This window comes from Accipiter gentilis, chromosome 18 (assembly GCF_929443795.1).
Source record: "Accipiter gentilis chromosome 18, bAccGen1.1, whole genome shotgun sequence".
In the NCBI taxonomy this organism is placed as follows: domain Eukaryota; kingdom Metazoa; phylum Chordata; class Aves; order Accipitriformes; family Accipitridae; genus Astur; species Astur gentilis.
In genome coordinates, this window is record NC_064897.1 from 8470325 (window position 1) to 8494492 (window position 24168).

General features: G+C 46.9%; 2 protein-coding genes across 6 annotated transcripts in view; one reads left to right on the forward strand and one right to left on the reverse strand.

The window, feature by feature from the left end:
* On the reverse strand, positions 1-10855 carry C3AR1 (complement C3a receptor 1). Of its 4 annotated transcripts, XM_049822611.1 has the most exons (3): positions 4764-5304; positions 3928-3993; positions 2-2087 (listed from the first exon to the last, which is right to left on the reverse strand). In XM_049822611.1, the coding sequence occupies exon 3, from the start codon at positions 2078-2080 to the stop codon at positions 962-964; it is 1119 nt and encodes a 372-aa protein (XP_049678568.1). In that variant the 5' UTR covers positions 2081-2087; positions 3928-3993; positions 4764-5304; the 3' UTR covers positions 2-961. The 4 variants fall into 4 exon arrangements, 3 of the variants coding, with proteins under 3 accessions (XP_049678567.1, XP_049678569.1, XP_049678568.1); XM_049822610.1 differs by lacking the exons at positions 3928-3993; positions 4764-5304 and adding an exon at positions 10767-10840 and having other exon boundaries at positions 1-2087; XM_049822612.1 differs by lacking the exons at positions 3928-3993; positions 4764-5304 and adding an exon at positions 10383-10609 and having other exon boundaries at positions 1-2087.
* NECAP1 (NECAP endocytosis associated 1) overlaps positions 10644-24168 on the forward strand; it is an 18625-nt gene continuing 5100 nt past the window's right edge. The window contains exons 1-8 of one of the 2 annotated variants that reach the window (XR_007508793.1): positions 10644-10999; positions 12296-12396; positions 12547-12651; positions 13061-13142; positions 13547-13655; positions 13737-13923; positions 16218-16311; positions 16432-16754. Coding sequence is in view for 1 of the 2 variants with exons in the window: in XM_049822613.1 (XP_049678570.1) it covers positions 10659-10999; positions 12296-12396; positions 12547-12651; positions 13061-13142; positions 13547-13655; positions 13737-13923; positions 16218-16311; positions 16432-16480 (1068 nt within the window). In the remaining variant the exon portion in view is untranslated. Of the gene's footprint in view, positions 11000-12295; positions 12397-12546; positions 12652-13060; positions 13143-13546; positions 13656-13736; positions 13924-16217; positions 16312-16431; positions 18798-24168 lie in introns of those variants that run through there. The other variant, XM_049822613.1, reaches the window with a different exon arrangement.

A 24168-nucleotide genomic window follows, 5' to 3' on the forward strand; every position in this document is an offset into this window, starting at 1 on the left:
GAAAGACATGAGAAGTTAATCTGTCTTGTAGTTACGAGAGCAGGACAGGGCTGTGCCGCAACAGGCTCGTTCCCCACCTTCTTGGGGTCAGAATGGAGGTTATCTCTTCTCAATTCCAAGGTTTTACCAAATGACTGATAGTCCAGCAGCCACCTAATCTGGTACATCAATGACTGCAGTTACTGAAATTCTGCTTGTGTGCCATCTTAAAATGCATATGTACATTTGGATAGTCTCGGACTATTTCCTAAAAGGAAGATTTGGGACTCTGGTGGCGGAGGGAGTGTTGGGGAGACAGTCAGTGAGTGCATGCTAACGAACGTAGCTACAGCATCTGCATTGGACCAGTTACTACTGTACAGGGATGTATTTGCTGGGACAAAGAAATATCATGGGCATCTACCAGGGCATGAAAGTCAGTTCTATGCAGCTGACTGGGGCAAGTGCTGTCCTAATGCATTGCTGTAAGAAAATGTAGCACTACCCTCTAGGGAAATCTTCAGGGAAAAAAACCCCTCAGACCCCAAGTTTAGTTCCAGGGAGAGGAAAGGTGGGATGACAAGATTCCGAGGAGAGCCATCAAAGTTAGTTTCACCTGCGCTTTATCAGAGACAGACGTAGAACATAGACATAGGAAAATAACTGTAATGACATTCTCATCTAGCAATTCAGAGGTTGAACTACATGATCCCACCGCAAATCACTCTGCAAGCCTGTGCCCTTCAAAGGCTGAAGTACTCTGTGTCTCCTGCTTCACTAGTCTTCCCTCATTATCACTCTTGGTACTTCCAACTTCCCATCTCTCGAGTAGGATATAAAGCGGGGTAGCTGTTCTGATCTGAACCATCTCAGTGCCCTGTGTGTGGATCTGATGTTGGAGCAAAAAAAAAGTTAAGTAGAGAGTGACTGATGTGCAGAGCCATAGCTTGCTCTTTCTACAGCAGCAATCAGAAGTCCTGCATTACACTGTGCTGCTAACGTCCTTCTCTGTTGAAGTCTTGTTTCCGTGAAGGGAGTAAGTGATCGAACGTGTTGGCTCCTCAGTAAAGGCACCTTCCAAGATTCCTTGCAGTGACTGCCGTGCCTTTGCCCTGAAGTCCCGTCCCACAAAAACATAGAGCAAGGGGTTGATGCAGCTGTTGGCGTATGCAAGTGCTGTAGAGAGGTGATCCCAGAGGATCAGTGACTCGCTCAGTCCTGTTCCAAGAGTAGGTACAAGGGACAGAATCCCAACTACATGGTATGGAGCCCAGCAGATGAAGAACGCAGCCACCATGAGCACAATTGTTCGCAGCATCCTGCTGTGTGGCTTGTGAAACTGATTTGCACGCATTCTGAAAGCAATAAGGGCATAGCAAACTGCCATTGTGCCAAAGGGGAGTACAAAGCCAAAGACAGCCCTAGTGATGTTTATTACCACTAAGGCAAGGGATACAGAATAATCACCTTCATAGTAATTTCCCCATGAGTCGTTACCATTGTAGACTAAAAGTGAGTATTCTTCCCCTAACTCATTTACAGAATCATTCATATAATCTAGCACCTCATCATCTCCAAAATTGTACCCACACTCAGTTTTGCCATCATGAGTGCTAGTATTACGGTAGTGGAAGACAGGACAGCAGAAAATGAAGGCCAGGATCCAAATGCCACTGCATATTAGTGATATAAATTTCACTGTTCGATGATTTTGACACCAGACAGGTTTCATCACAAGGAGGCACCGGTCAATGCTGATGGTCATGAGTAGGAAGACGCTAGCAAACATGGTGAAGATTATGACTGATGGAATGACTTTGCAGAGGAACCAACCATATGGCCAGTGTTCATGGAGGGCCAGGTGAACAACGGAAAACGGCAAGGACAAACAGCATATGAAGTCAGCCACAGCAAGGTTTAGGAACCAGACAATGTTCACAGACCTTTTCATTTTCAGACCAGCTACCCAGATCACCAATCCGTTGCCTGGGATACCTATGATGATAACGATGATGAAGATAGCAATGGAGACAATGGATTCTGATGCATAATATGCAGCAGCCTGTTCATGTGAACTGCTGTTACCCAGGAGTTGAAGCATTCTGTAGCTACAAAACAGAAAGCAAATCAGTAGGCAATTCACACCCTCGTCCCCAAATTCTTCTCTTTATCTGTACTGAAGCACCTCTGAGTCAGGTGACGGTACAGAGCAGTCAGGGTACAAAAGCATCGGTCAATGCAAGTTTGTGCTAAAGGCTTAGTAATCTGACCATTGTACACCTTCATCATTCTCATGGTGGCCAAGCTACATAAGCCCCACTATTCAAACAGGGGGGTTGTAACGCGCTGAAGTTCTCCTACCTCTGTCATCCCCCTTGATTTCAGTCTGGTTCTTTTTAGTCTCCACTCTAAAGCGGAGCTCTCTATTCACATGCCTGCACTGTCACCAGGTGTCTTTCCTGATCCATTTCCAGCTTTGTGTACGCTTCTTCAGAAACAGAAGTCAGCATTTTAGTTCCTTTTCCCTTTAAAATGAGTGATTTCTTCTGGCATAACCAGTGAAATAATAGGTTTAGGTTAAGAAAGCAATGCTTATCTTGATGAAGTATCCCTGCTCCACTTTCAGGACATCAGCAATAGAACAGACAGGACAGCAACTCTGTTTGCTAAGGGGTATTTTTAGGGAAGTCTCAGTAAGCACTTCCTTCACCCTGCTTTTGTTCTGAGGTCTCTGCTGGTTCCTTGGAAAGCTAGTCTTGATGAGGCAAAAGGCAAGAAATGCATGGTTTAAGAAGAACAGACAGAGGTTTAGTTGTAGAAAGAAAAATTAAAATACAGAGTAATAGCAGTTATGTTCTTAAGCCATTTTAGGCATAAGAGAGGATGTCATTGCAAGACAATGAAGCTGAGCCACAGAATACTTAAGTGATGGTAGTAGTGGAAAAACTTTAATTGCTCAATTATTTTTGGACTTAGATATTAGTAAATTTAGAAAGGAAAGTAAAGGAAATCTAGCAAAGTCAAGATAAAGCTGAGAAAAAGAACCTGACCTTCATCCTTTAGGCATTAATAGAATTGTTTATAAAAATCCCTGTTAACTAAAACGTTGCTGAATCTAATGAAGACAGCTGTGTTGCTGAAAGGTCCCTAAAAGTATTACCAGAACACAAGGAAACTGCATAGGTCAGAGCTGAATACAGCCTGCAGAAGCAACTGAGGAGACATGAGTAAGAAAACCCAGACTGATTTTATTTTAACCTCTATTATGCCAGTACTTAAATGCCAGACAGGGACTCTTGTGTGCAGGACTAAATATCAATATTATAAAAAAAAAAAAAAAAATTAAAAAAAATTCCAAAGCATCGATCTCTTGCATAACATATAGTCTAAATGTGGAGTGATGCATTAAGTTTTAGAACCACTTCACCACAAAGAAAATGAGATAAACAGTTGCAACAAACATTGTAATTTACCACTTTCTGTTAACAATTGCTAAGAGGCTTTTAGGTGAGGATGACCTGCAAGGAAAGCTATGAAAGAAGTCTCTGGAAGGCAGCTGGGGACTTAACATTCTAACAAGTTTGTTCCATTTCCTGTGGTCTTGCTGATAACACGCAGAAGTGACTTTTACAGGGACAACTGGAGAACAGTGCTGCAAGAGCTGCATCTTGCTGCCTCCCCATATAGCTACAGAAGATGGTATGGAGGGGATAGGGCATCAAGGAATGCTGTAAATATAGTAATACAAATCCTACTCCAAAGCAAACTGAGCGATGAATTAATAAGAAGATACTGCCCATGCTATGGTTTCAAGAGTGCTAAAAGGGCTGCTATGTGGTTATGAAAATGGAAGAGGGAACTGGAGGGGAGAGAGAGGTTTTCAGGAGTGAAGAACAAGAAATTGCAAGTTGACGAGGAAAACAGAATTCTGCAGCTTATTATACCTACCGGAGTGAAGCAGGTATTTTTCGGTGTGTCAGGGAGCAAGTACCACGAGTCCTGTCTCTGGACTGACTGAAAAAAGAAACTCACGTGACATTATAGGAACTGCTTTTTTCCTGTGTGTGCAAAGTATGTTCTTCCACTCTGCAGGAAAGGCTTAGAATGACTCATGTTTGAAGTTTTAGATATGATCTGCTGATAAAATAAACAGTGGAACCAAAAGAAGCTCTGTCAACCCTGTCAAACTAAGACAGTGCCCTGAGTCAAAGAATAGAAAGCAAGGGAATGATAGGCACAGGCACAGACTTCAGTTTCTGTAAGACAACTGAATCAGATGCCTTGCCTGTTCATGTAACGCTGACCTTTGCTTGATGTAATTCACAATTCTAAACCCTGCCATGCCACCATCAGGTGTCTGATCTGTTGTCCTTTAGCCACTTCCATGTTTTATCAGATCAGCACATTCACCTAGCTAATCCCATTTCTGGGGTTCTTATCAATCCAGATCAGCTTCTGTCCCAGCCTGAGACATCTTAGTTCACCAAATACAGAACATTGTACTCAGAAAACCATAACTGGTCATGTCAAAGGGATTTTAATCTGATTTTTGACCACTCAGGGTATTTAAAGTCTTGTTTTGTTTTGTTTTAAAGAAGTAACTTGACTGATGAAAAGTTAGAAGTGGTCAACTGAAATGCTGATAGCACAAAATGTCGCAAGACTATAAAAAGAAAAGACATCTAGGGCAAGGCATTTCAACTGTGCAACAATAGGGTTCCCCTTCACCCCTCCCAATTTGGGAAATCAAGACGGCTAGCAGGAAAGACAAAGCCCATACATACGAGAATCAGCCTCGGTATTTTGGTTTTGGTCTGGAAAATGAACCAGGACAGAGCAGAGTTCCGCTCCTGAGCACATCTCTGTGCAACACACAAATGCTGCCTCCAACACAACCCCCGTGAAACCAGGAACAGGAAGGCAGGCCAGGGCTGGGCTGTACCCCCAAGGATGGACAGACAGGCTGTCAGCAGCCTGCCAGGAAAACGCCTCTAGCTGCATCTTATTCTCAGCTGCCATCTTTCCTGGGGGATGCGTCAGACCCAGACAGAAAGTGTTGACAGGAGGTACTGCTATGGGCTCCTCTTGGCCAAGGGTTGGCCAGCTCTGATCCCCCAGTTAAAACCTCTCCCCTGCAGCCAACCTTGACACAGCAAGCACTTTATCTTCAGTCAGCTCACCCTGGACTGTGATGAGATGATGTGGTACCTCTCTGCCTAGGTTTCTAGATCAACGGACCTTTTAAAGCAGTTTGACTAGCGAAGCGGTTTGCGCCTCAGCAAAAAGGGCCTAATGACATAGACACTCAAAGGAGGTGGAGCAAGGAAGAAAAAAAAGACATTTTGTTACTTTCCTAAAATGGTCACTTAGATCAGACCAGGTCTTTGACTTGCCACTTTGATGGTTATCCCAGATCACCACACTGCACTCTTCTCTTCTGGATCTCTCCCTTCCCCTCATGATAAACAGACCGAGTTAGCTTAGAAAGGCTCTAATTCACAGAATCACGGAATAGGTGAAGTTGGAAGACTGTCTGGAGACTGTCTAGCCCAACTCCACCGCTCAAAGCAGGGTCAGCTAGAGAAGGTTGCCCAGGACTCTGTCCAGTCAGGTTTGAGTATCTCCGCAGAAGGAGACTCCACAGACTTCAAGCAACCTGTTCCAGTGTTCAACCACCCTCACATAAAAACCTGTTTTCTTGTGTTCAGATGGAACTTTCTGTGTGTGTGTGCCCACTGCCTCTTGTCCTGTCACCAGGCACCACCGAGAAGAGCCTGGCTCCATCTCCCATTAAACTCTCCCATCAGATAGATGATATCCCCCTGAGCCTTCTCTTCTCCAGGTTGAACAGTCCCAGCTCTCTCGGCCTCTCCTTGCATGACAGGTGTACCAGTCCCTTAATTACCTTAGCTGTTCTCCACAAATTTCACTCCACTGTGTCCATATCTCTCTAGTACTGAGGAGTGCAGAACTGGATCCAGCACTCCAGATGTGGCCTCACCAGCGCTGAGTAGAGGGGAAGGATCACCTCCCTTACTGGCGACACACCTAATCTAGCCCAGGCAGCTATTGGCATTCTTTGCTGCGAGGGCGCATTGCTGGCTTATGTTCAGCTTTCTGTCCACCAGGACCACAACATCATCATTCTCTGCAAAGCTGCTTTCCGGGTGGTCAGCCCCCAGCCTGTATTTAGTGCATGGGGTTCTTCCTCCCCAGGTGCAGGACTTTGCACTTCTTCTTGAACTTCACGAGGTTCCTGTCTGCCCAGTTGTCCAGCATGTCCAGGTTCCTCTGAATGGTAGCAAACACCTGGTACATCAGCCACTCCTACCCGTTTTGTATCATCTGCAAACTTGTTGAGAGTGAACATTGCTTCATCATCCAGATCATTAATGAAGAGTTAAACAGTACTGGAACCAGTGTCAACTGCAGCTGCACACCTCTAGTGACCAGTCTCCAGCTGGACTCTGTTCTTCTGATCACCACCCTCTGAGCCCAGCAGTTCAGCTACTATTCAATCCACCTCACTGTCCATTTATCCAGCCCATAGGCCATCAGCTTGTCTATAAGGATGTTCATACTGAAGTTTAACTTGATGTATAGACTCAACTGGCCACCACAACAAGTTGGCTAAAACCTTGATGCAAGTTACCATTTATATTGCTGTTTCAGGTTTGTTATTTCAAAACTGCACCAGTCTATCAGTTACTAAATAGTTACACCCACATACAGTTCTAAAAATGTGATCAATATATTTGCAAAAGCCTCCCTCCTGCAAGAGCATGCAGGTTGTCTTCAAAACACTTTGGCAAGAACTGAGAATTCCATTTGTATTTCATATTTCTACTACTTCTTCTGTAGTTCTACCAAGCTTTGCAGCCCCCCTCAGATCTCCCATTTGTTTCCCCGCAGGTGGCGTGACTAGATAGCTATGATTTTTCACAGACCCTGAATGTTCCTTGTGTATATGGCAAACCCAACTTCCTAAAAAAACCTGTCCAAAACTCTCCCTATAAATCTTAGCTATAGCTAGCACAACTGTTTCTCTAGAAAGCATACTGCATTGGCCTGGTGGCCACTGTTTGCTATGCGCTTGTTTTCATCGTTACAACTGTGCACTTAATTTCATAGGGACTCTCCAGAAATATCAAGTATCTGCAGGGTTGCCCTGCACTAGTATTCCTCAGACTCCCCTACTCAGAAAATCTACTGAATGACCCCAAGGCATTTTTATACATTGCTGAGTAAGACCAGCTAAGCGCAAACTTTGGACACCAAGCTGGGAAGAAAGCTTGGCAAAACTGGTACATACGTACATCATACATAATTAAAAAGTAGCTCTTCACAACAACAGGTTCTCAGTACTGGTCGAGTGTTTGTGTCAGATGTTTTGCCAGGGCATTTTCAGTGAAGGAAACACCATTTGAAATAATATTTGGACTGTTTCGTAAAAATGCTCATCTTGGGATTAATCTTTAAGTTATCTATCTAATGAGTCATTTTGTGAGACTGGTTTCCCCTGTACCTTCTGTGCAGAGAAGGGAAATTCCAAATGTTTGGTCCACCTATTAAGTGCATTTCTGGACAATGCCTTATTTTTTTTCTTATGTAAGCAAAGCAAAAAGCAAACCAAAAGCCAAAATGATTCTTCTGCATGGTTTATTATAAGGCTACCTACAGATTGGCATGAACCCTGCATTTTATTACCCTACTTGTGTAGGCCTTTTTATTTGCACACCGCATATGATTGAACATTGTGGAGTTCCATCCAAGATTTCTGCTATTCCTTGGTTTTCATTCATTGAAGATTTCTGTGTGGGAAGAATATGGATCCTCCATTGCTTTCATAGTCTGATTTTAAATATGTTCTCCTTCAAGTTTTCAACCCCACTGCTTAATCCTTTAAAAAAAGTTAAAAAATTAAAAACTTTAGCTATTATTGGTAGTGCTTTGTATTTTCTTGGTTCAGTGATGCTTGTTTGAAAGACAGAAGAACGTTATGTTCTCTGCTGGTTAAGTCTCAATGGAATTGAATGGGAGATGTATTCCTGGTGTCCCGGTGCTGCTTGTGCACCTTTCCTCACATGCCTTCTAAAAGTTGGCCCTTTGCCACTCTCTCGTCTTAGATGCTCTCCTTCTAGAAGAACTGTAGGAGAATTGTGGTACACTGAATGACAGCACAATAAAGAGGCAGGCAAAATTTAATATTGCTAATTGTGAATTATTCAATTTTGAAAAGCAACCATAACTATACATAGAGTGATGTACTCCAGATAAGTTATTACCATTCAAAGAAGAAACTTAGCAGTCAGCGCAGAAAGTTCTATGAAAAATCATGTCAACATGCAATGCCATTCAAAAGGTAAATATAACAGGAATTATTCAGTTGCTTCTTGAATACTGAATGCTGTACTGGTCCTCGATCTTAAAAACAATTATAGAATCAGAAATTATACAGCAAATGACGACTAAATAGCCATGGCTCAGAATAGCTTCTTTTGGTGGACAAGCTAAATAGACGAGAATGCTTCACCTTGGGAAAGTGACATCTAAGTGGCAGTATGAGAGACACATGGAGAAGGTGACATGAATTCTTATAGCACAAGAACTAGGAGGTAACAAATGAAATGATCAGGTAGAAGTTTGAAAACAAAAAATTACACTTTTTCATATTGCACAATTAGATTCATGGCTCCAGGGATGATATGGGTAACCAAAAGTGAAAGTTTAAAAAAGCAATGATGAAAAAGCAAAGATGAATCCACAGAAGGAAAGTCTATTAAAATACTGCTAACAAATGCATACTAAACCCCTGGCCCACAAAGCCCTTATACTACAGATTGGTAGGCTAGTATACTAGGAAAGTGTAACTCTGTACTGTTTCACAGGCTTTCTTTAAGCAGCTCTGTTCTTCTCCAAGGTTTACCTCCCATTAACCTCTTTCTTTGCCTTAATTCTGGCATTCTGGTAAGCAATTTAACACTGGCATATTGCAAGCAGGGAGGCAGAGCCTTCTTTTACACTGTGGCACATATCTGCATTGAGTATCCCTGCCCTGTATTCCTACTAGTTCTTGCACAGGCTGCATGAAAGGGTTCAAGTCTCTCTTCCCAGGCAGGTGTCTGTCCACGCCAGTGTGCAGCCTGGCAGGGCACCCACACAGCAGGGTATGGGCCTCTGCTCCCTGGGGCATCAAAATCTGCCACAAAGCAGAGCGTGTTAGCCCCTCCTTCCCACTGCAGGGAGGCAGAGAAAGCTGGCAGAGAGGAAGGGGAAAAGGAACCTGCGCATATGCGTCATTCTGTATCTGTTAAGGTACTTAGCTCACACCAGTCATGCATCTTTCCTGTTTATCTACTCATACAGCTGTCAAGATAATTTCTGGGGAAAACTAGGCCAGTTACATTTAGATATGCTAGTTAAATTACAAGTATCCTACTTTTTTAGTCTTAATGACCAAAGACTATTCCTGTCCTTGGCCTCAAAATAGCTTCACTTACTAGATCTACGGAACCAGCAGCACACACTCCCTTTGTTTCAAAGTTTTTCTGCACCAGGCACTGTCAGAGATACAATGCTGGGCTAGTTGGACATTTGGCCTGACGGAGGGACAGCTTGTTTGACTGCTACGATTGAGTTCATTACCATCCTTTGTTCCACTTACCTCTGCAAACAGCAAGAAACAATACCATTTCAGTTCTCACTGCATTAACTAACACCATTTCATACTGGAAAAAAATAGTTCCTCAAACTTAGTGCTTTTTCATTCACTTCTTGCTTTACCCCCAGAAATAAACTGTTACTCCCCAGTACAACTAGCCCATCCTATGCCCACCCCCGGCTCTGTGGGTATGTAACTTTGTAACTTTTCTCAGGACTTTTCTGCTAGTTTTCAGAGTAAGCATTTAGTAGCGTAGAGATTCAGGCATAGGCTAATGTGTAGCAGTAAATGTCAACACCCGTCTTCACTGAGAGATCACTATTAAAAAAAATTAGCAGTTTAAATGCTACTAGTCTAACCATATTGATAAATAGAACAGTACCTATACACTTATTTTGGTCACATTTCTGGAAAGTCACACTCCTGAAATTAACCTTTGCGTAGCAGGCATTTTCACCGCTTCTAGCTGCAAAACTTGTAACGGTTTGCGTTGTGTTTTCTCTTCAGTTTGCTCCTTTTACCAAAGGCCTCTTGATCCCAGCACCACTGGCCACGCGAAAATCCACTTTCACTTAAAACCCAAGCTTTGGCCCAAGGCTGCAGGAAAGAAAACCACGCTGCGGAGAAGTGCCCAGGCCCACTGCGGAGGGTGCGCAGGGGTTCACCCCCCAGATATTCGTGTGGCAGCACAAAACCCAGCCCCACGTTTCGGCCCATCCCAGCCGTAGCTTCTCCCGCGTACCGGGCTGGCGGGAGGACGGCAGCTCAGGGCATCCCCACGCTCAACGCCCCTCGCTCCCCCTGCCCGCCGCTGTGCCCCGGGGGTCTGCTGGCAGCTCAGGGCACCCCAGCCCCCGGGACCGGGACCTCGGCCTTCCCAGGGGAGTGTTAGCCCGCCCGGCTCCGCCCGCTCCCAGCATGGCTGCGCCCAGGTCCGGGATGGCGCCCGGCACCGCTTCATCAGCCCGAACCAAACATGGCCGCGCCAGGCCCTGTGAGGGAACTGCCAGGCTCCAAGATGGCGCCAGCCCGCGCTGCTGTGTCAGAACCGACCCCAAGATGGCCGCCTCCCCGCCCCCGCACGTCACTGCCAGGATCCAAGATGCCTTCTCCTCCCACGCCTTACCGACATGCCCTGCTTCCCGCCCGGCCGCCGCGGGCGGTGTCTGCCCTCATCAAAGATGGCGGTCGGAAGCGCCCCCGGTTATTAGGCTCCTCGCCCCTCGCTCTTCGCCGCGGTTTGTCGGTGTTGACGGCCGAGATGGCGGCGGCCGAGCTGGAGTACGAGTCGGTCCTCTGTGTGAAGCCCGATGTCAACGTTTACCGCATCCCGCCGCGCACTTCCAACCGTGGGTACAGGTGAGGGGACGCGAGGGGCCCGGCATCGCTCTGGCTCGGCCCAGCCCCCGGCTGCCCCTGCCCGCCCTGCCCGCGGGGCTGCGGCCGCAGCCCCGCGGGCAGGGCGGGCAGGGGCAGCCGGGGGCTGGGCCGGGGAAAGCGCGTCCTCGCCCCGAGCGGGGCCTGGGGAAGCCGTGGCCTGTGGCCGCAAGCGAGTCAGGCCTGTTCCCTGAGGCCTTCGCCCCCACCGGCTGCAGTTTTGGGGGACTCGAGTCGCCTCTTCCGCGCCTAAAATCGGGAGCCATTTCCCTCCCTGCTGTGGAGGAGCCGGGGCTGCTCTGTTAATCGTGTGCGGGAGGCGAAGGCGCCCGAGTAACTTGGTTTGGCAGGCAGAGCTGATCTCCGCTCCCAGTTTGCCTGGTTTGCTGGGATGCGAGTCAGGTGTGTCATAATGGTACGTTGAATTTCGGCTTGTTGGCTCTCACGGTAGCGGGGAGGAAGCCAGGAGGGGGTCCAGTGTGATTTTTAAGAAGAGATGGCAGGAGCAGGAATTAGAAATGCTTTCCCTCTCTTTAGCTGAAGCCAGTGGAGTGTGACTTTGTAAGCTGTGCCCATAGACTTGCTGGAGACGGGGGTTTGCGCTCTGAAGCGCTGGCGGGTGTTGGTGCTACTGGCTGAACTTGGCAGACTGTTGCCACTGTGGATGTTGTGCCTGGCTGCAGGTGTTTGTTTCCAGTTCTAAAATCCTGTAGCTTGAGGTTTTTCTCTCTTTCTTTTTTCCTTGCTTTTTTCCCTTCACAACAGTCTGTAGCAAAAAGTTTGATGGGCTCGTCAAGATGGCTGTGTGTATGATGTTTTACCTAGTGTAAGCTAGCTGCCACTAGGTTTGGAAGTACTTGATATTATTTTACAATGGGGTAGAATAATGGAGTGGCTTTTCAGCATGTTATTAATTAATTTTGGGAGTCTTCCTGATGCTCTCAAGTCACTTATTAGTCGCTTCTGGGTTTACTGTTCCAAGTCAGTCACTGGGTTTCAGTCTCCTCTCATCTGTAAGCTTATAAAGGTAAAGCCAGAGTTGATATTCTCTGGACTGTATCTATTTCCCTCTACGTAGAGGAAAGAGGCCAGTCAGAGCTGTGTGTGTTGACTGGCAGCAACGGAGAGGAGCTGAGACCTTGTATATCGCTTGGGGGGAGAAGTGGAATAAGGCAGCTGCAGGCATTGAAGGTTTGGGAGCAGAGGCATTTGCTGAGGTGGTTGGGCAGAAGTGGAGGGGTTGATGTATGGTCAGTGAACAGTTGCTTTTCTTTTCAGGGCATCTGACTGGAAACTGGACCATCCGGACTGGACAGGGCGGCTCCGTGTCACCTCCAAAGGCAAAACTGCATACATAAAACTGGAGGATAAGGTTTCAGGTAAGGGAAAGGCTGTGGTTTGGCAAGGCTGTGACTGTGATTGCTGCTCACAAGCCTGTGTTTCTAAGCCCGGTCAAAGCTGTGCGTGGCAGCCCGGGCCACGCTTTAGCAAGAGGCTGCTCTCCTTAACACCCAGTTCTTTGTCTGCAGGAGAACTCTTTGCCCAGGCTCCTATAGATCAGTACCCTGGCATTGCAGTAGAGACTGTGACAGATTCCAGCCGCTATTTTGTCATTCGAATTCAGGATGGGACTGGTGAGTTGAGGGATCGTGTATGTGCCAAGTGCTAGCGCTGGAGGAGACTTAGCCTGATGGAGCTGGGTATATGCAAGGGGCATTGGAATGGTGTTGGGAGCGCTGAAAAGGCTGGGTAGTGTGCCTGGAGGGGTAGGAAGGCAAGGTTAACAGAGGAGGATTCTCTACATTGCACAGAGTCCAGGGGCTGGGAAGGAACATTTGGTTTCTGAGAGTGCTGTGTGGGAAGAAGGGTGCATCCTGAAGGCTAGGAACAATGAACTGCTGTGAGCTGCTGGTGCCCAGCTGCAGGTCTGTCAGAGGGAGGTAGCACAGAGTGGTTTAGGAGAAGCAGAAGGATTTTGGAGTGAATGAACACAAAGGCCCGTTTGCAGGGCACGTCCAATGACCCCTCCTGTCTCCTTGCTAGGACGAAGTGCTTTTATAGGCATTGGCTTCACGGATCGTGGTGATGCCTTTGACTTCAACGTCTCTTTGCAGGATCACTTCAAGTGAGTTGTGCTTTTCTAGAATGCTGTTTTTCCTCTGGCCTGTAGAACACGGCGGGTGGTGGTGCATGTTTGTTTAGTGCAGGCTTCCTTGGGATGGTCATGAAGCCCTACTCTGGCTCCATCAGGGACACTTGAGTGTCTGCTGCCAACTGTCATGCAAGCTGAGAGTCTGCAGGGTCAGATCTGCAAGTCTTAAGCTTAAGTCCTGTGATGCTACAGGTGCAGCGTTAGGCAGTCTCTTGGGTTTGCGGTGGTCCCAGCTTTTTGCTGTACTACACTGGGAGTAGGGAAGTAGCTGGTTTGACAAGGCAAGGTAGTTTTTTGGTGGGATTGGGAGAGGAACCATGCATTTTTCTGAAACCCTGTTCCCCTTTGTCACAGGGTCTAATGTCTTCCTCTCTTAGGTGGGTGAAGCAGGAGACTGAGATCTCCAAGGAGTCCCAGGAAGCTGACACACGTCCCAAATTAGACTTAGGGTTTAAGGAAGGGCAGACCATCAAACTGAACATCGGGGTAAGAGCCCAGTTTACCCTCCTTCTGTCTCTGGATATGCCAGTGGAGACTCTTCCTCACTTGTCCTTTCTTTTTATACAGAACATGACGACAAAGAAAGGAGGAGCAGCCAAGCCCCGTGTGTCTGGATCAGGGGGCCTAAGCCTGCTGCCACCCCCACCAGGAGGCAAAATTGCAGTCCCTCCTATACCTCCCCCTTCCTCCGCAGCCATTGCCAACCATGTGACGCCACCACCCGTGCTGAAATCCAGTAATGTGAGCAGTGCAGGTAAACATTAGCATAGAGCAAATGGTCTGTCAGACACTAGTAGGTGCATAGAGAGGACTGAGGCCTGCTTCAGGGAACCAGTGCTCGATCTAGTGCCAGCAGTGCCCTGTGAGACATGAGGGCTTTGCTCTCTTTGACCTGAGGATCTCCGTGCTTGTTTAATAATACCTGCTTGTTCTCCTTGCAAGAAGGATAGTGTTGGTTTCTCCTATTGCAAGGACAGGAGCTACAAGTGACTTGGTCAAAATGATCTGTGGGGGTTTGGGTATGAAATTCAAATAGTTGGATTTTTCTGAATTTGTTTGTGCTTTATGGACACTGGCAGAGCTGTGTAGGGTGTCCAGAAAAGTACTGCACAGTCACTTGCTTTCTTCAGAATAATATAGATAGGGTTGTGGTTGTTGTTGAAAGATGCAGGAAAAGCACTTTTTAAGTGGCTTTGAATAGGGAGAGAGGAAGCTTTAGTATGAGCCGCAGAAAGAGGTGTAAAGTATAGTGGTATTGTGGGTATAGCAGTTTATTTTAAAAATATGTATATAATTTTATATAAATATATATGAAAATAATAAAACATATATGTTGAACTTCACATATATACACACACACATATACATATATATATATATATATTTATACACATGAGGTTCAACAAGGCCAAGTTGAAGGTCCTGCACCTGCAGTGGGGTAATGACCAGTATCAATACACATTAGAGGGTGCACAGACTGAGAGCAGCCCTGACAAGGACTTGGGGATACTGGTGGATGAAAAATTGGATATGGGCCAGCAATGTGCTCTTGCAGCCAGTAACGTTCTGGGCCACACCAAAAGAAGCATGGCCAGCAGGTTGATGGAGGTGATTCTCTCCCTCTACTCCACTCTTGAGGCCCCACCTGGAGTACTGTGTCCAGCTCCAGGGTCCCCAGTACAAGAAGGACATGGACCTGTTGGAGTGGGTCCAGAGGAGGGCCATGAAAATGATCAGAGGGATGGAACACCTCTTCTGTAAACAAAGGCTGAGAGAGTTGGGGTTGTTCAGCCTGGAGAAGAGAAGGCTCCGGGGAGACCTTATTGCAGCCTTTTGACATATAAAGGGAGCTTGTAAGAAAGACGGAGAGAGACTTTTTACCAGGGCCTTTAGTGAAGGACAAGGGGCAAAGGTTTAAACTGAAAGAGGGTAGATTTACATTGGATGTAAAGAATAAAGTCTTTACGATGAGGGTGGTGAGACCCGCCTCCAACTCTGCCCTGTGTACTCTCCATACTAGCTCCCCGGATGTCCTGTGAGTGTCTCATTCTGGTCTGCCTTGAGGAAATTCCAGCTAGCCAAACTAACCAAGCAAAGCTTCTCCTTCTTTCTTCCGGTTGTTTTGGAGACCTTATTGTGGCTTTTCAATGCTTAGAGAGGGGGCTTATAAGAAAGATGGAGAGAGATGTTTTACCAGCACCTGTAGTGACAGGACAAGAGGCACAGGTTTTTAACTGAAAGAAGCTAGATCTAGATTAGATATAAGGAGGAAATTCTTTATGATGAGGGTGGTAAGACACTGGAACAGGTTGCCCAGAGAAGTTGTGGATGCCCCATCACTAGAAGTGTTCAAGGCCAGGTTGGATGGGGCTTTGAGCAACCAGGTCTAGTCGAAGGTGTCCCTGGCAGGGGGGTTGGACTAGGTGATCTTTAAAGGTCCCTTCCAACCCATACCATTCTGTGATTCTGTAACAAAGAGGTTGCTGCAGTCTTCTGGATTCTGTACTAAAAGTCTGACCATACAGAGGTGTCTGCAGAGCTGATGATACTCTTGTGAAGGCAGAGATTTTAGCAGTGCTGTACACAGATCGGAGTGAGAAGAAACCACAAGTTTCTGAATAGGGCTGGGCTCCAGTGCATGGTTTGTACTGTTAAGGTGATGCCTGTTTGGCAGCTGTTATGATTACTGAGCTTGGGCTGAGTCTGAGCCTTATGTCTACTGGGAGAGGTAATATGTCACAAATCTGCCAGTTGGTATGCTAGGTGGAGACTGCATAGTTCTTGAAGGTGATGTACCCCTGCAGCATGAGCTGGAGTCTCCATGCACATTCAGCAAAAGGAGCTGCTATTAAAAAAAAAAAAAAAAAATCCTTAAAAAAAGTCTAACTCCCTTCTTCTGGAAGGAGAGCAGGAGTCCCTTCAAAGATTCTCCGCCCCTGCATCTAGCAGTTTGTGTAAGGTGACACTTTAAATGCTTGTGGGGTTTTCTTGTTGATTAGCTTGATTTTTTTTTTTTTTTTTTTTTTTTTCTTCCTCCTTCCAACTTAGATATTCTATTAGACTTAGATGCTCCTGCATCTGCAGCCAAGACACCAGCATCAGCTACCACAGACCTCTGGGGAGACTTCAGCACTGCATCCAGGTAAACTGTGGTGAATGAAACTGTGCACAATAAAGGTAGTGTCCTGATGGGCACTGGAAGAGCCATAAGTTAAGAAGTCATATTAGATCTGCTTCTTTGATTCTCCTCTCTTCATTTCAGTGCTGTTCCCAATCAGGCTCCTCAGCAGTCCAACTGGGTCCAGTTCTGAATGGTCAAAGCAGTGGAATGTGACAAACTGATGACCAAGAGGCTCTAGAGGCACCAAATGGGATCAGAGGGGGCACAAACCTCTCTAGTCTTCAATCAAAAACAAATCAGGACAATCCTTCCCTTTTAAACTGGATCTTCACTTCACTTAAAACTTACTGGTTTTGGTCCCACAGTGAAACCACTGAACCTAAAGAGAACATACTGACTCCTCACAAGATGGGCAAGGAGGAGAGAGGTAGCCTCATTTCTTCCACCCACTTGGCCGTTACATGGTACATCCTAGCTCTTTTTCCCTCTCTTTCCATACAGGTAAAGCAAGAATTCTGAAGAAGGTGGGTACAGGAAGAGGCTGGGTAGGTGCCTCTGGGTTCCTTGTCCTTTAAATTTTCTCTGGTTAGACTGTTGCTTTTTGCAGCTGCTTTCAGTAGTGACTCAAGTCTCTGCAGCTTGGCCTGCAGTGCTGAGGACAGCTGCATTTGGCTGTAGCTTGTACATGGAAGCTGTAAGGAGATAGGTCTTGTCTCAACACAAAACCTTCTTTTAATTAATTACATCTGTGGTGAGGAGTGCACCTCCCCATGAACACACTACTCTTCCTCTCTTTGGTGCAATTCTTGATAGTGCTGGATGTTCCTGTGCTCTTGTAGGAGGAGTCATGCATGTCCTTGAGTAGACCTGCTGCCATTGTGCTGTAGCTCCAGGTGGGCACCCCATCTTGAGGCTCCTTGTTTGGCTTGCAGGTTCACTGAAGGAACTTCTCTCATTTTCAGTCTTTTCTCCCTCCCGCCCCATGCAACAGCCTCATTGTCATTAAGCTATTTTAACTGGAAATGGCTTTAAAAAAAAAAAAAGCCTGTTTTTATAATTTGGTAGTTATTTGCACTAGATGACAACCAGATAATCCCACCACTCAGCATTTCATGTTCCTGCGTCACAATCCTGAGCCTTGTGTTGTGACTTGGCACTGTGTTACAAGTATTGCATATCCATGCCACAGTAAGAACTATGGTGGGACAGTGGATTATTCTCTGCTGAAGGGACAGACTCTTTCCCCTTTTCAGCTCGCACTTATCATTTGGGCAGGAAATGTATAGTAGGCCAAACCTTGAGAACTGTGGCAGTGAAATTCTCCCACCTGTGTTCCTTGTGGCTTTTCTTCTGAGGCTAACTTTCTAGGGATGTGAGCTGGTTATTGTAACTTGGATTTTTTTTTTTTTTTTTTTTTTTTTATTTTTAATGTGCCCCAAACCCACTCTATTTTCTGTGTGGTTTAGGGGGTTAGAAAGAGGTAAAAGGCCCTTACTCTCTGCTGGTCTCTTTGGGAGAGTTTCCTAAGGCCCTTTGATCTGGACACTATTCCATCTTCAGCAGCTATAGATGTGATCTGGGTTGTAAGTCTGCTGATTACTCTGGGCAAGGCCCATGGGCATGCTGGAAACCTCACAATGCTAGCTGCCCTCTGTGCTAGCTGATAAGCCAAAACATGAGCTGGGACAGTGGTCTCGGTGACTCTTCTACAGCTGTACCCAGTTACTAGAACACTATGATTTTGGTACTTCACTGGAAGGCTTCTTCCTGTTTTGAACACTCAACCAGCAGCAACACTTTTGTAAGTGGGATACGCTTTGCTAGCATACCTGTGCAAGTAAATTTTTTCCTTTGGGCAAAGATTTCCTGGTGAGGCTTTTAAAAGAGAGTAGTTAGCTATATGCACCTTGTACTTGCAAAGGTCTCTTGTTGTTTTTGTCTTCTTACGACACTGAGGGCATTTTGGAGGCAAAGTTTCACTTAGACCATCCCTCTGGGAAACAAAATTCTTGAAAATAGCTCTAAAGCTGCTGCAGTTCCACTTGTGGAAGTGGGGACCAGACTGCTGTTGGATGTATTTTAAGTAGTCATTTAATCCTGATCCCCTGGCTCTCTTGATGTTCCCCCTGCCGCCCCTGCCCCACCTTCATAGTCACTCCTGCAGTCTCATTGTACTTAAACTCCCTGCCTCTGAATTTGTGGGTGGCTATAATCTGCTAGCAAAGTCATGGACTCTGCTGGTTGGCTTTTTGTTTTTCTTTTTTTTTCTCAAATCATTGTGCGGTCCTGTCATTTCAACTATGTATCAGTTCCCCAAACCACGGAAGTTCTTGGCACCAATTAACAACTAACTAGGAGCCTCTTCTGTATTGTCTTAGTTAGTATTCTGGAGATAATATATTATGTATTTGAAAAGCTGAAGAAGCAAAAATTAAAGATATATGTATATAAAGCATAAGATGTACTGGTGCAAATGGTAATTAAACAAGTAATATTGGGGAAAAGAATGTCACGAGTCTTCTAAGTTGTCAAACTGTTGTTCCTTTGAAAGCCCTGCAGACTGAAGGTCTTTATGTCTCCAGCAAGATCCTAGTAGCCTACTTACCCTTCTGCAAGTGCATTATGGCCTGTAGACTGGACAACAGCAACTTTAGGAGTGAACAGGTTCAGGCTCTGTCTGGGTGAAGAAGTAGGAGCATGGAAGAAGGACACAAAAATGACCTATTGCTGTTAAAAATGGGATAAAGAAGACCCCAAGCCCCCAACAACATGGAATACAGAAACGGGCCTGACTGTAGGGGTGTGTGTGATGCTTGATAAGAATGTAGATAAAAATAGCAAGTGAGAAAACTTAGTTGCCCTGCCATTTAGCATTTCAGACATTAGAGGCTTCTACACCCTACAGATGTTTTCAGAGTTGATTCTTGCCATGCTTGTTAATGGGAAGCAGTCTCTGCTGACTGCAGAGATGTGTGAGGTGAGCTGAGTGGGCCCTTTGTCAGGGAGCAGCAAGGGCAGGCTGCTCTGAAAGGGCGAGCAAGCTGGAAGCTGAGTCACAGCAAGGCAGGCCGGGCAGCGGCCTTGCCAACAAAGGAACGGTCCCACAATACCTTAGCAAGAAGATCAGAGCAGGTCAGGCTGAGGATTTAGGTCAGCAGGGTACATGGCCAGGCATGGGCATGGCTGCACTAACTCAGGCAGGGCTCAAGGGTGAGAACCTTTAGCTGAGATAAGCTCACAGGCAAACTTTCTTGAGGTTTCTCAAAGCCAGATGCCTGTATTATTTAAGCTGGACCTGAGTCCAGGCAGCCAATCCCCCAGAAGATGGAGAATATGCTCAGGGCCCTGATGTTCTCCTATCAAGCCTGCTCACAGCCATCTTTTCTTGCACAGCCACCTTTGCTTGGTGTTCCTCTGCCAGACAGCAAAGCTCTACATATGGTTAAGTACAACAGAAGTCTTGTGGCTTGGGTAAAGATGAGAAGTCTTAACCTTTTAAGTCAGCTGTTTGAATTACACCAGTAAGCGCTGGTGTCATTGTCAAGTATTCTACCATCTGTGGTGGCCAAAAAAAAAAATAATCTCTAGATTTCTTCAGATCTAGGAGCAAAGCTGTTACCCTCTTTTGGTGAATAGGGTGGATATATTGCATAGGTCCTGGCCAGGCAGAAGGTGAAGGGTCCTGTCCATCAGCCATGGTGAAGCTTCTCTGACTTTACAGTACGTGCTTGCAGCAAAAGCAGTTGAATAGCCGAAGAGGGTTATTTCTCCAGAGTAGGAGGATTTTCAGGTGAGGGGTGAGGTGTACTGAAGGGTGGTGCTGGGATATACTCCTGTGTGTGCACAGAGGGCTAGGAAACAGTTAATGAGGGAGAGCTTAGTCCTCTCTGGACATCTTCCTGGTCCCCGTGTCTTTCCTCACGGTGGGGCCTGCTAGAACGAAACAGCTTGTGTCTTGTGTAAATCCTGCCCCCCTTCTCCTTGCTGACCATCAGGAACAATCTTTCCGTCCCCAGTGGGAGAAGTTGACTGTGATGGTAAGTTACTGGTGAAATGACTTGGTCTGTGACTGGACTGGCTGAATCCTCTCACCTCTTCCTGCACTTTCTGCTGCCAGTGGCTTCTTCTAATGTAGCAGAAGCCAGTATGCAGGCTGCTTGAGACCTACAGTCTCTGATGCTGCAGATAATAGTGTTCTCTAGGTAAAGGATTAAGGCCAGGCCTTTAATGTGGATCAATAGATCAAACTGAGCAATATCTCCTGAACATTTATTGCATTCCACATAATAGATCAACTGGTTAGGCAGCTGGGAAGAGCTGCCCTCAGTTTGAGAGAGACAATGGTCAAAGGGGGAGAAGAGTTCATGCCAAATGGGAGACAGTGTGGCACATAGAGTCATGAAACAAGTGTAAATGGAAAGATCCCAGTTTTGTCTGGTTATTGGTTGTAATTTTTTTTGCAAGAGCTGCAGTTGAGGTGGGCATTTCCCCCCACTTCCCCCATTAATTCTGTTCTATGTTCTGTGACTTAAAACTCCTGTCTTGTAGCTGTGCAGTAACTATTCTTACTACAGCCACACAATACGGATTACAGGCACAAACTTGCTAGCTTTAACAAAGCCTTGGTGCTGTGTGGGGACTCCTGAAGAAATGGAGAGGAAGAGATTTCCATTGGAGGAAATCAAACAAAAAACAAGCAAGAAACCAAAAACAGCAAAGTGTTCCTGGGCTTTGGTGATGAGAGAACAGGATCTGAACCTGAACTCATCCTGTTAAATCAGCATAAACCTACAAAGCTCTAGGAGGGAGCACAACTGGGCTCTTAATGCATATAAAACATAGGTCCCAGTGCTCTGTAGTTAACACACGTTGTAATGCCTCAAGGTCTAGGCAATCCATTGAGTGCTCATTACATTATGTGAACAATAGATTCTCAATCTAGAGACCGTTTTAGGTCTCTTTTCCAAGTTAATAGCTTTGTCCATGCTAATAGTCAGGAAAAGCACATTGCAGGATGTAGTGCCCTTCTAGGTTGATAGCTTAATTTTGCCAGCTGCCATTAGCTATAGCTGTGTGTCCTCATCCAGAGTTGGGGCTCTTACAGACGTTCCTTGAAGCTGCCTCTGAGCATGGGAAGATCAGTCAGCACCAGCTGGTGCATGTAGTGGCTCCTGACCTGAGCCCTGTTTTGCCAGCTGTCACTGCTGGGAGCCTGTGGTGAATTTCTTGCATTGCTTGTGTTTGGGGCAGGCCAGCCAGGTAACTTGCAATGGCCTGCTTTCCCATTTCTTTCCCAGGCATTGTAGGATGGCAACTCCTGCATGTTGGGGCAGAGGCTGCTGGCTTGCTTAGGAGACCAGCTTATTAATCCTTGAAGCAGTCTGAAGAGACATTCCCTGAAGGAGGGAGCTGCCTGTAACTTGCAGCCTTTGTGTCGAGTCTTGTGTTTTAGGGATGTAAAGAGGTGCGGTGCTCCCCTGCCCTCCTAGCCTGGTCTGCAAGCCTGGCTGGGTTGGTGACACCTCCAACCAGGGCTTGCAAGTTCCATCTCACCCATGACCATGTGCTGTCATCTGCTGCTGAATCCCCTTGTTGCAGGGCTTCTGGCAATCCCTGAGCTCAGCCGCCATCTCCAGGGACCGGCTGGGCCCCCAGCAGTTGGGAGGGAAGGATGCAGGCAAACATGACCTGGGACCTAGCTAGCAGTGGTGAAGTGCTCCCTGAAAAGAAATCGCAGCTGGCATCTGTCAGCAAGAGGATGCTGACTGCTGGGTTGGCTACCTGCAGTGACCTCCGCTGGTCAGGGGAGAGCTGGGCCTGGGAGGGATGTGGGCAAGGGCTGGACCTGGGTATGGAACAAGCCACAAAGCAGAACTGCAGCATCTGGAGGTGTCCCTGGGAGCATCTGAGACAGAGGGGAAAGGAAAGGGTGTCTTGACTTTAGCACACAGGAGGCACAAAGGAGAAGGAGGTAGGCAACCATAAGATGCCAGGACAAGAACTTTGGTGGGTCTGGTTTAAAACAGACTAGAACAGCTTTGGGTGACAGCAGAATTTGTATTGGCTTTTATTGAATGCTTCCCTCAGTCCAATAGCAGCTTTGCCTTTATGTCCACCAGTATCGTAACTTGTCACTCAAAAGCTTTCCCAAATGACTTAAAACTGACCCCCGGTCAAGTTTACAGAAGAACCGTTTAAAGACTTCTATTTTCTTTTCTTCATCTCTCATGACAGTTTGGCAGCAATGGAACTGGTGCTTCCAAATGTAGCCATGTTCTGCTATCCTAATGCCCTCCGTGCTTCAGTGTCCCCCTGCGTGGACAGCATAGTGTAGGGCTTGGAATTGAGACGTCCCAGGGCAGGCACATATCTCTTCTTGCAGTCTGCCCGTGTGCATATGCGTGTGTACATCTGTTGTCTTTAAAGTTTGGCCCATAGGAACTGAACCCCTCCAAGACTTTTCTGAAGTGAAGTCTAAGCACTCATCCATAAGCACTGATTATGGCATTAAGCAAGCCATTCAAAGATGTGTGGCGATACTATGTTAGTAGTGCTATGCAAACCATTGCTTTGGTTAGCTGGCAGGGACAAAGAACTGGATTCTGATGAGCAGCAGTGCCAAGAGGAGAGGGGTAGGAGAGCATTTTCTTTGGAGAATATGTGCTCAGGGGCTACAGATACGGCAGCATAGGCTGCATGTTTGGTCCAGAGTTAGGGGCTGCTGTTGCTAATACCTAAAGCTGAAGTCAATACTATAGGTATGTGTAGAAGCATGCTTGGAAATGACCACTGCATACTTTTGGGGTAGAAGAACAGGAAAAGTCCTTAAGCAACGTATTCCAGACAGAAATAGGATTACTGTAAGCAGACAACCTGCCCTGGGTAACCTGGTCTAGCTTCAGAAGTAGCCCCGCTTTGAGCAAGGTTTGAATGAGATACTGCCAGCCTGAACTCTTTCCTAGCACAACTTTTGTGCTAGGCTGTGGTGACACGGGTGCTGCTGTGGGCCAGCAGTGTCAGGTGAGACATCTGACATGGCGGGTTGGGTGGTGGGGAACACTGAGGTCTGATGGTGATCCTTCAGCTCAGGAAGGGCACAGGCTGTGCAAGGACCAGCGTGGCGTGCTGTGCTCTGCCCAGTCTTAAAACGCTAAGTACGCAAATAACTGCGAACTGGAGGCAGAGTCTAAGAGATGCAGCTGCGGTGCTGCAGGCCGGAGTGAGTCAGCAAGGAGCACTTTGCCCTCTGCGTCAGTCCCAGCCGCGGGGGCCCTTCGCCCTCGGAGTCAGCGCCAGCTCCGTGCTGGAGGCTGGCACCTGGGAGTGCCGCTTGCCCGCCCTTCGCTTTACTGTGCTGACACTGGCTTCAGTGTCCTAGCACATAGGTTAAAGTGGGTGACGCGGGCACCTGGAGACTGTGCCCTTCAAAAACAAAAAGTGCTCTTCCCCATCCGACCGCGTTGACGTCCGTGTCATGAGAAGGCTCCTGCCTGCGGTTGAGCCCCAAAGCTAGAGCCTTCGCTGCTCGGCATTAAGGCTTCCCCAGCGTATTTCAGTGACGAAGTGACAGGGAGTGTCCGGTGGAGCTGACTCTACTCCCTGGGTTTACCTCAGCTTTCCGCAGTTGTTTCCAGTTGGCTTTCGCCTCGTCCCATCCTGACTGGACGCGGAGCACAGCCGTGCTGCTCTGGAGGCAGGTGCCGTCCCTTGCCCTGTTGCTGGCGAGCGATGGGCGCAGAGGCTCCAAATGGCGCTCAGGGCCTTCTTGGCAGGGTGAGGGTCAGGGCAGGCCGTTTGCGATCTTCCTGATAAACCTACCCTTGAGGAGGGGAGCAGCGTGAGGGAGCCACGCCATGCCCGCGCTGAGGCGAGCTCTGC

Excerpts from the sequence above, each read along its gene's own strand:
- C3AR1 (XM_049822610.1), bottom strand. The coding sequence starts at position 10,816 with ATGAGGGCAGACACCGCCCGCGGCGGCCGGGCGGGAAGCAGGGCATGT. Across the intron at positions 2,088-10,766 it reads GCGGGAAGCAGGGCATGTCG|CTACAGAATGCTTCAACTCC; the intron begins GTAAGGCGTGGG and ends TCTGTTTTGTAG.